Raw genomic sequence first — 11,402 nt, forward strand, 5'->3', positions numbered from 1 at the left:
AATCCTTGATGAACTGACGGTAAAAACCTGCATGGCCTAAGAAGGACCGCACTTCACGAACATTAGTAGGATAAGGCAAGGACTAAATCACATCAATCTTTGCCTTATCGACCTCGATACCGTTGGATGATACTATATGACCTAGCACAATACCATGATCAACCATGAAATGACACTTTTCCGAGTTCAAGACCAAATTGGTCTCAACACATCGTTCAAGCACGAGTGTCAAATGGTGAAGGCAAGAGTCAAAACTATCCCCATGTACCGTGAATTCATCCATAAAAACCTCAATAAAATGCTCAATGTATTCGGAGAAAATACTTACCATACATCGTTGAAACGTCCCGGGTGCGTTACATAACCCGAATGGCATCCGGCAGTATGCAAAAGTACCAAATGGGCAAGTAAACGTCGTCTTCTCTTGATCTTCCGGAGCTATGGCTACTTGAAAGTATCCCGAGTATCCATCGAGGAAACAATAGTAAGGCCGTCCGGCAAGTCTCTCGAGCATTTGGTCGATGAAGGGCAAGGGGAAGTGGTCCTTTCGAGTCACCGCGTTCAGCTTGCGGTAGTCGATACAAACCCTCCACCCTTTTTGTGCTCGTGTAGGAACCATCTCACCTTTTTCGTTTTCTACCACGGTGATCCCTCCTTTCTTCGCGACGACTTGCGTGGGGCTGACCCACTTGCTATCCGAGATAGGGAAAATCATATCCGCTTGGAGGAGCTTCAACACCTCCTTCTTCACTACCTCCATCATGGGTGGATTGAGTCGCCGCTGAGGTTGTCTACTAGGCTTGGCTCCGTGTGAGAGCCGTCACATTCTTCTTGAGTACCTCCACCAACTTCGCCTCTTGAACCCCCGTAAGTGTGCTAGAAATGATGACCAGGAGAGTGTCGTTCTCACCTAGGAAAGCATACTTTAAATGCTCCGGAAGTTATTGTAGCTCAATCACCGGTGCCTGCACTATAGAAGGAAGAGGTCTTTCGGCCTCAAGAGTTAGTAACATGGGCCCACCGGCCAAAAATGGCTCTTTCGAGTCCAAGTGAGCTAAAACTTCATGCATGCCGGAAGACATAGTGAGGTCTAGATGCGATGAATCGACTAAGCTATTCTCTAATGCGGATTTTAACTCATCCAAACCATATACATCAAACGATCTTGCACAATTGGATCAATCACGTCGATAGAGAATAAAGAGTTATCATCACTAGGGTGTTTCAGAGCATCATAAATATTATAGCTTACAACATCCCCATCAAACTCAAAAGTGAGTGAACCACTTGCTAAGTCAATTCTAGTGTTGGCCGTTTTCATGAACGGCCGCCCAAGCAAGATAAGTGAGTCCTTAGCCTCTTGTGCCATGTCTAGGACAAAGAAATCTGCGGGAAAAATGAGGTGATCAACCATAACCAATACATCCTCAACTATCCCTTTCGGGTAAACCGAAGATCTATCGGCCAATTGGATCACAATTCCCGTTTCATTCAAAGGTCCTAGGCCGAGCAAGTTATACAAAGAATAGGGCAAAACGTTAATAGAAACACCTAGATCTAGCATGGCATTATCTATTTTAGTCTCACCAATAGTGCAAGGAATGCTTACCATACCCGGATCGCTACACTTCTTGGCCACCTTTTGTTGGAACATCGCGGAGACGCCTTTGCTCACTTGTACCTTTTGTTTCCCCTTAAGTTGTTGCTTGCGTTTGATCGTGCAAAGCTCCTTTAAGAACTTAGCGTACCGGGGCACGCTCTTGATTAGCTTGAGCAAGGGAATGTTGACTTCGCACTTGATAAATGTCTCGAAGAGCTCTTTGTCATTGACGGGCCTTCGAGTGTCCTTAAGGGCTTCCGGAAAAGGTGCGGGAGGCTTCTCGGCTTGGAGAGGAGGGAAATTAGGATGTACGTAGTTCTCTTGGCGAAGACGGAAGTCCCCTCGATCTTCATAGTACTCTTCCTCCACCTCCTTCGCTTCAACATCTGGTACCTCAGAGGATAATCCGCCGCCCGCGGTCAGGTGTCCGCGCCCGCGGATGTTCAACATTCTCGGGCTCTTCTACAGCAGATGAGCCGCGACCGCGGCAGGTGGGCCGCGCCCGCGGAAACGTTTCTGCGGCCTCGTCTTCGTCTTCTCCCAATTCAGCTATGGGGGCATCTCCACACACCTTACCACTCCGTAGATTGATAGCACTTACATTAGCTCTCAGATTCACCACCATTTGAGATGGCAAACTCTTGGAATGTTGTTGATTCGATTGATTCATCGCTTCGGCAAGCTGGCTAAGTTGCTTCTCAATGCTCTTGATGCTAGACTCCGTCTTTTGAACATGAGAGGTGAAGTGAGTGGTCAAGGAATTCAGCATATCCTCGGTAGATGGCTTAGGAGGTCCGTAGCCCGGTGGTTTGTTGGGTTGATAAGGAGCCCGTTATTGGTGGTTTAGTTGAGCTTGAGATCGGAAATTGTTTTGTGCCCCAGCCGGATCACCATATCGGAACCCCGGATGATCGTTCCACCTCTGATTATAGTTATGGCCTTGGTTATCAAAACGAGGTCTAGGAGGCCCATATCCCCCCACGACATTGACGTCGGCAGTGGTAGTGTCATGGAGTTGGGGACACATATCCATGGGATGGGTTTCATCGGTGCAAACCCCACAAGCCCGCGCCGGCGGGTCATTGGTCCTAGTTAAAACCAATGTCTCGATCATGCTTTTGAGCTCGGCCAAAGTATTGCTCACATCGGATGAACTAGAGTTCGCAGCATGAACTCCCTTTCTTGAATAGGTCCGACCAAAGCTTCTCGTGCCATCGGCTATATCATGGATCCGGCTCATGGCTATGTCGGGCGTCAAGTTCAAGACGCTACCATTGCAAGCGGCATCTATGATCCTCCTCTCTTGATCTAGTAACCCATTGTAGAGGTGGATTACCAACTCCTTCTCGTCGAACCCATGGAACGGGCAACTTGCGCATAACCTCATGAAACGCTCAAAATAGTCATAGAGCGTTGTAGGAAATAACACGTTACCAAAGTAGAAAACACGTGTTTTGATCAGCTATTGTTCTCTGTCACTAAGGTTCATTAAGCCTTAGTTGCGCTTAACAAGGATTCAATTGCGCTTTGAATGCTTGGCTTGCGCTTAACCTTTGATGAACTGTTAGTAATGAATTTACTAAATTCCTTAAGTGCGGAAGAGGTTAGACAGACAATAAAGCGCGCTTTAAGTTGTTAAAGCGCACCTATATTTGCACACACAAGAATTTCCAAACGGTGAGAACCCTAAGTCACTAGCTGACTCGGGATAAAACTCACCACTACACTTGTATTGATTAAGAAGTGATTACAATCTCTCGCTTCAACACAAGAAGCTCACTCGTAAGCACTCTCTCTACAATACTCTTAGTTCAGCTCTGAAGAACAAAGGCACTCTCAACACTCTCTGATTACAAACGAAATATCTCTTAAGCTCTCTCTAGCTTCCTATATTCTCTACGTTTGCCACACTTGAAGTGAATGAAATAGTACTCTATTTATACACAAGTCTTAAGCTAACCCTATAGCTCAACCGTGTAACAAACAAAGACTAAACAAAATGCCACCTCATCAATCCGTGTGCCTTGATCACTTCACCAGAATTAATCAACGGCTTGGAATGATTTGGTTTTGTTCTCCATGTGTTGATCCACGCCACATAAGCAATCCGTGTGCTTCAAGCTCTAACAAACTCTTGCCACGCTGGCGATCCCTGGAGTAGCGTCCCAAAGAGTGTGAAGTTCTTCTCGCACCTTCCTGTGCACGCAACTTGCACTCTCCCGCTTTACCAGCCTTCGTAGCGTCTAGATTTGTTCTCTTGCGCTCTGGCACACCCTAAGCTTCAGTGGAACCTCGTGGTCAACTTACTTCAACTTCATTCAAGCGCGTCCCTACGCCCTCGAAGCTCGATCACTCTTACTTCTTGGTCTTGAATGGATTTATTAAACACCGTTTGCGAAACTTACTTTCTCCGCTTGGTGTTAAGCGCGACTGTGACCAGTCAAGCGCATCTCTAAGTGACTTAAGCGCATCCTTACAAATATGGCAATGACCTGGAAGGCTTAAAAACACTAAGAGATTAAACATATTAGTTTGTTATCATCAAAACAAAGAGAAATAGATTAAGCTTTAACAAGATGATTAAAGCTCAACTAACAATTTCCCCCTTTTTGATGATGACAAACTGTAAACAGGTAAGATCATGAATACTTTCTTAAGTGACCAAAATGAAGACAATCATATCAATTTAATCAAGTATTCAGATTCGGAATTGGATCAAAGTAACTTACCAAGGTACTTAACCATACTAGTTTTCAATTCCCCCTGAATTCAAGCACGATCTCATACTTCCCCCTTAATCAAAGAGGAATTTACCTGTGTTTTTCCCCCTTTTGACATCATCGAAAAATTCAAAGCAAAGTCATACGGTAAGAAAGATAGTAGAGTGCTCTTGCTAGCTAAGACGTCAAACAAATCTTAAGAGAGAAAAGTGAGCAACTTAAGTAAGAAAAAGTCAGGTTAGTAAGGCTCTCAGAGATATAAAAATCAAAAGCATACTTAATTGTCATTTGAGTACAAACTGCCACAAGAGGAGCTGGAAACCTAACGAGCTAATTCACAAATCACATAAACAGAGCAGAGAGAAAAGAGAGAATCAGCAAATGCGCTTTAAAAGCGCAACCATCACCACATCTCATGGGCTACCACCCCGTTTTTTTTCGTTAAACCTCTCCTGAACTGGCTTCAGCATTGAAGACATAATTTTCACCATTTCACCGAGACGCTTCTCAACTCGCTCCTGAAGCGCTTCCATTGAAGCTACTATAATAGACAGATCAGCGGAGCTAAAAGAGACCCGAGCGCGAGGGCTCAACTCGAAGCGCGAGCTAGAGTGGGGTTTCTCCTCAGTCTGGGACAACAAGATGGCAATAATGGCGTCTTATCACGATCATAATCGCGTGGCGTGATGTGGTGATGATGAAGTGGTGGAGTAAGCGCTTAGCCTGGCGAAGCAGATCAACTGTGCGCGCACCTTTTGGCACATTGGGGCCAAACACGGTCTTCTTGAGCGCAGTTGCACCAACTGGCCAATTCTTTTTGTACAACCAACCAAACCCGCTGGACTACTCTGTCAGCCTTAAAGCGATGCACTGAATACTTAAATGCGCTGAATACTGAAGCGCATGCTTAACCACCTCTGAGTAGACATACCACTGAAGCACATGCTGGATCTTTGTTAAACCGAAGAAGCATAACACTGATTGAGATGAGTAGACGTAAGAGTGTGATGTCCAGTTCAATTTTCAAACTACAATGTAAAGAAATTCATGAATAGGAAGATGCACATTTCATAAAGGGGACATTAGAGCATTCAATCACTCAAGTTGATGTGGACGTATGTGCATATACATGTAGCATGGTAATTGAGGCTTTATGTCACCAAATGAATACTTCTCTAATGTAGAGCTCAATAAAGGACAAGAGAAGCGTTACATCCAGTCAGGCTAGGGACACCTATGCAATGGATCATTTCTTAGGCATGTAATATGGGTAGAAGACGATCACCATTGTCACGTTTTGGCAAATAAGAGCATGCATGGATTATGATTATATCAAATCGAGCCAAACAAGTCAGACAAGTTCAATACTAATTCATTTCAATAATCAATCAAAAGCATGAAGACTCAAAGCTATCAAGCGCAAGCGACCATAGTTCGTACCTTGATACTAAGCTCGCTAGTTCTAGTCAAATAGAGGAATGCTTACAGTGCCATTGCCTCAAAGCTAATGGAGTTGAATAAGGCCAAGCTGAACCCTGAGGTTTAAGAATACCTGACGATTAAGCGCCTTAGTGAAGATATCTGCCAATTGCCCTTCTGAAGATACATGAATAAGCTTGATGCCCTTGCGCTTCAGATAATCACGTGGAAAGTGTACATCGAGATATTAAGTCCTTGAATGATGTACTAGATATGTCTCGTGATCTTTTCTTGCCTTTTGCCCTGAAGAAGTCTTGTGCTTCTTCCTTATGTTGAAATGAGAGTAGCCGTAGTGGATCGCTCGTTACAAACAATCGCTAAACATGAATCTTCTACTCTTCATTTCATTCTGCATAGAAAAAGATCAATTTCTATGTTCCCTACTAAGCGCACGCTTCGTGGGAACATTGTCCATAGCTATTGACTCACTTGTTTTATGAACAGGCTCATAATAGCTAGGATCATTAAGATCAAGCACAATATGAGGTCGCGCTTTACGAAGCGCACCTATGTGCTTTAAAGCGCAACCGTTGTCAACATGTGAACGTTGATAACGTTGGCGCTTTCCCTTGGATTTAGCCATTGGCTTATAGGGTTGAGTTGGGGTATGCGCTTGTTTCTTATACAAATGATGCGCTTTTGCCCCATGAAACCACTGTTTGGTTTCTAAAGGTTGATCCTCAAGTACCTTTATTCTGCCCTTCAAATGAGAGTTTTCACTCTTGTAGACAGTTAGGTCTTGTTCAAGTGATTTGATTTTAGAAGAGAAATCACTTGATAGAGGAGAGCTGGATTTAGAGGAAGATTCCTGGGGGTCATAACCCAATCCAGGTCTAGCTTTCACAAAGCCTGTTTGAGGGACAGACTTTTCTTCTACTAGCTTAGTAAGAATGTCAAGCTTTGATATGATCTGATCGAGCTTTACATCCTTGGTTGAGTCAGAGATTCTTTCCAACTCGCTTTCATAACAACGCTCACAGGATTTTGTCAAGAGAGTGGGGTTATCATGTAAGCGCTTGGAAAGCTCAACTACTTCTTCCTTAGAACTATTAAGTTCATCCAGAAGTCCCCTAGCTTCATCAGCTAGTGACTTATGATCAACCATTAATTCTTTTAAAAGATTGATAAGGTTGCGCTTGGGTAAGATTTCATAGTTAAGATCCGTTACCTCAACGTCAGAGCTAGAGTTTGAGTCTGATCTACTACCAGCCATCAAGCAGACATCAGCTTGCGCTCCATCATCCGAATCTCCATCAGATTCACCCCAGAGTGAAACAAAAGCTTGTTTAGGAGGGGGCTGTTTTTCGGTGGAGCTTGCGCTTGGATTCACCTTTAGATGAGGACATGCTTTAGCGAGGTGTCCCTTCTCATTGCAGTTGAAACAGGTGAACTCCTTGAGGTCGCGCTGCTTGGTGGTAGGATCGCGCTGATTGAAACCACCCTGTTTCTTGAAGAATTTCTTCACAACCTTAGTCATCATAGCGACGTCCTTATCATCGTCGTCTTCTCCTTCTTCATCATTTTCAAGCTTTTTGAGTACACGTGAAAGCTTGAGCGCCATTCCTCTTGTTTCTTGATTTGAGTGCTTTTCCTCGTTGTTCTTGATTTCCTGCACTTTAAATTTACCTGCAAGAACAGAGATAGGCAATTCTCGGGTTTCCTTGGACTGAAGAATAATTTGCTTGAAGGTTGTATACTTTGAGTTCACTCCATGAATGAACGCCATAGAATACTCCCAAGCTTTCTTCTCCATTCCAGCAGAAAGCATCTTGTCATACAGGATTTGACACCGAGAATGATAATCAGAGACGAGCTCATTTTCCCCCATTCGAATGGAGCAAAATTTGCGATTAAGCTCAAAGATACGGTTGTCCTTCATATCATCACTACCTGAGTGCATGTTTATAATAGCTTTCACATGGATTGAGCAGTGGGAAGGGACATAACCTTGTCTATATCTTTTCTTGAAAGGGCATTAAGAATGAGCTATCGCGCTTTAGCATTCTTCTCCATAAGTTGGTACTCTTTTGCTTCCCATTTTGAGTCATCCGTTTCGGAGATCTTCTCATCACCTTTTTCAATAATCTTCCAGCACTGGTAGTCGGTCTGCTGGATGTAATTCTTCGTCATAGTGAGCCACCATTCGAGTTCGCCTTCAACAAGGACATGGGGCTTGGCGAGAGAAATACCGAGGTTGAAGCTGGCCATCGTTCTAGACTTGAGAATCCTTTTGAACCTGTAAAAGGATTAGTGCAAATAGCTAACCTGTAGCTCTGATACCAATTGTAGGAAATAACACGTTACAAAAGTAGAAAACACGTGTTTTGATCAGCTATTGTTCTCTGTCACTAAGGTTCATTAAGCCTTAGTTGCGCTTAACAAGGATTCAATTGCGCTTTGAATGCTTGGCTTGCGCTTAACCTTTGATGAACTGTTAGTAATGAATTTACTAAAGTCCTTAAGTGCGAAAGAGGTTAGACAGACAATAAAGCACGCTTTAAGTTGTTAAAGCGCACCTATATTTGCACACACAAGAATTTCCAAACGGTGAGAACCCTAAGTCACTAGCTGACTCGGGATAAAACTCACCACTACACTTGTATTGATTAAGAAGTGATTACAATCTCTCGCTTCAACACAAGAAGCTCACTCGTAAGCACTCTCTCTACAATACTCCTAGTTCAACTCTGAAGAACAAAGGCACTCTCAACACTCTCTGATAACAAACGAAATATCTCTTAAGCTCTCTCTAGCTTCCTATATTCTCTACGTTTGCCACACTTGAAGTGAATGAAATAGTACTCTATTTATACACAAGTCTTTAGCTAACCCTATAGCTCAACCGTGTAACAAACAAAGACTAAACAAAATGCCACCTCATCAATCCGTGTGCCTTGATCACTTCACCAGAATTAATCAACGGCTTGGAATGATTTGGTTTTGTTCTCCATGTGTTGATCCACGCCACATAAGCAATCCGTGTGCTTCAAGCTCTAACAAACTCTTGCCACGCTGGCGATCCCTGGAGTAGCGTCCCAAAGAGTGTGAAGTTCTTCTCGCACCTTCCTGTGCACGCAACTTGCACTCTCCCGCTTTACCAGCCTTCGTAGCTTCTAGATTTGTTCTCCTGCGCTCTGGCACACCCTAAGCTTCAGTGGAACCTCGTGGTCAACTTACTTCAACTTCATTCAAGCGCGTCCCTACGCCCTCGAAGCTCGATCACTCTTACTTCTTGGTCTTGAATGGATTTATTAAACACCGTTTGCGAAACTTACTTTCTCCGCTTGGTGTTAAGCGCGACTGTGACCAGTCAAGCGCATCTCTAAGTGACTTAAGCGCATCCTTACAAATATGGCAATGACCTGGAAGGCTTAAAAACACTAAGAGATTAAACATATTAGTTTGTTATCATCAAAACAAAGAGAAATAGATTAAGCTTTAACAAGATGATTAAAGCTCAACTAACAAGCGTCTCATCATCCGCTTGCTCAACATTGGCGATGGCTCTCTTCAAGGCGGTAGACTTCCTAGCGGGGAAGTACTTGTCGAGGAAGGCCTTATATAGCTTAGGCGAAGTGTCGATGGATCCCGCCGGAAGGTGGTAGTACCAATTTCTCGCGGTGTCCTTCAAGGTGAAACCAAAGGCCCGCATCTTGAATTGCTCCTCCGTGACATTGGCCGGCTTGCTACACATGCATATGTCGTGGAATTCTCCCAAATGCATGATGGGATCCTCTCCGGCTAAACCATGGAACTTCGGGAGGAGGTTGATGACACCGGACTTAAGCTCAAAGGACACACCGACATCTAATGGTGGTACGACGACCGCCAAAGGTTGTTGAGCAAGGTTGGGAGCCGTAAGCTCTCGCAGCGTTCGAGCGGCCATGTTCTCCACAACAAGATTCTCTAGGGCTTGCCTCAAGTTCCGTAAATGCGTTCGCTCGATTTCTGAATCAAAATCAAGAAGGGGTGAATTAGTGCACCGGGTGTGGACCATCAATGGGGTCCACACCAAGAGTAATCACACAAAAAAAACTTAATCAAAAAGAACCGTTGCTCCCCGGCAACGGCGCCAAATTTGACAAGGGCTAAAGCCGTTGTGCCCCTATAAGAGTAAACCAAAATCCCACTAGAGTATAGTGGTAGAATTGGTCGTACCCAAGGGAGCAAGCTTTTTGGTTAAAGTCTCCTTATGTGATTTTCAAGAATAACCAGGGGGGTTTTGAAATGTTTTTGTTATGGAAAAACAATAAAGCATGCAAATGTTGGAAAAGGGTATTTAGTTAAAAAGGGGTTCACTTATCAATTCTAGCAACTTGACTAGGTCGGTGGATCATAGAATCTTAAAACCCAATATTCAAATCAAATCAAAGCAAAATGTCCTACTCTTTGTTCATAATTAGCAACTAGTCCAAATAGTCCTAGAGGCCCTAATCATGCTACAACCACGGAAATACCTAGATTTAATAGCATAATTGCATAAAGCACAAAGATAAGTAGGTTCATGCAATACCATTGACAAATAGTCGGTACTTGAAAAGAATCTAAGATCTCTACCCTAAAATCAATCACAAATAGTTCATGAGAAAATGGTTTGCTACAAAAGGTTTAGACTTTTCAAATAGAATTATCTAAACCTAGCAAATTGAGAAATATAAATTAACCTAGTTCATGACTCTAGAAAAATCAATATAAAACAATCATGAGTTTAAGCGTAAGAGATCAAAGAACAATTTCTAAGAAAGACAAGAATAAAGGGATAAGAAACTTACCACGATGACCCGAGTCAAGCGCTTAGAACTTCAAAGTGAACACGAAAAGGGTTTAGTTCTCCATTGAAACAAAGTACAAGATTTGAGAGAGTTTTCTTGGATTACACTTGTGAAAATTAGATAATAGAAAAACAACCTAAGAACCCCTTAAAAACCTCTCCCTAAAATGTACTTTTCTAAACTCCCCCTTTGACCCATTAAGAGCTAGGAGTTACATAAGAATGGTCCAAATACAAATTAACTCCAAATTGACTATCTAGAGAAAAAGAGTTACAAAACATGGTCAAAATGGAATAATTGGTCCGGGAGATCCGCGGGCGCGACAGGGGTGCCGCGGCCGCGGATTTGGTTCTGAGCTAATGGGTCGGCATGGTGAGAACCGCGACCCCGGCAGGCAGGCCGCGCCCACGGTTTTGGCTTTGTAAGCATGTTTTCCCTCGGCTTCTAGCGTACTTTGGCGACTTCACTTCACTTCCGATGCCTCGTATGCTTCATTATATTTCCCAAGTGAGTGAAAACGCCCCTTTTTGCCGTCTTAGGTGCTCCTTTGGCGCCATCAAGATTGCGCCTATCAGCACGCATCAACTATATTAACGGTATCCTTTTTTCTCTTGCCTCCGAATGATGTTGTGAATCCTGATATGATGCAGCAACTTATACTAGAACCGCATCTAGTTGGTCTTCAAATCTGAGATCGAGTGGCAACCAAAGAGTAGCTGCAGCGTATCCCCTTTTCCCGAAAGCCAATTCTTCTTCGTCAAGGCAACAAATACCTTGCCTATGGTAAAGCTGAGCACTTTCTCTATCAGCTTAGCGTTAATGGTGTTTGGG

At 43.6% G+C, this 11,402-nt stretch overlaps 1 protein-coding gene across 1 annotated transcript; it reads right to left on the reverse strand.

Annotated features, from left to right (window-relative positions):
• Positions 1–1,132: 1,132 nt before the first annotated feature.
• Positions 1,133–9,796, reverse strand: LOC141248508 (uncharacterized). Its single transcript, XM_073669366.1, has 4 exons — positions 9,273–9,796; positions 2,478–3,015; positions 2,067–2,324; positions 1,133–1,972 (listed from the first exon to the last, which is right to left on the reverse strand). The coding sequence occupies exons 1-4, from the start codon at positions 9,794–9,796 to the stop codon at positions 1,133–1,135; spliced, it is 2,160 nt and encodes a 719-aa protein (XP_073525467.1).
• Between the last annotated feature and the right edge of the window lie 1,606 nt (positions 9,797–11,402).

Source organism: Phyllobates terribilis, unplaced genomic scaffold (genome assembly GCF_046119375.1).
Source record: "Phyllobates terribilis strain yellow unplaced genomic scaffold, ASM4611937v1 Scaffold_3700__1_contigs__length_72226, whole genome shotgun sequence".
NCBI lineage: Eukaryota > Metazoa > Chordata > Amphibia > Anura > Dendrobatidae > Phyllobates > Phyllobates terribilis.

Excerpts from the sequence above, each read along its gene's own strand:
- LOC141248508 (XM_073669366.1), bottom strand. The coding sequence starts at position 9,796 with ATGGTCCACACCCGGTGCACTAATTCACCCCTTCTTGATTTTGATTCA. Across the intron at positions 2,325-2,477 it reads GATATGGTGATCCGGCTGGG|ACGGAGTCTAGCATCAAGAG; the intron begins GCACAAAACAAT and ends CATGTTCAAAAG. Across the intron at positions 1,973-2,066 it reads GCGGTCGCGGCTCATCTGCT|GAGGTGGAGGAAGAGTACTA; the intron begins GTAGAAGAGCCC and ends GTTGAAGCGAAG.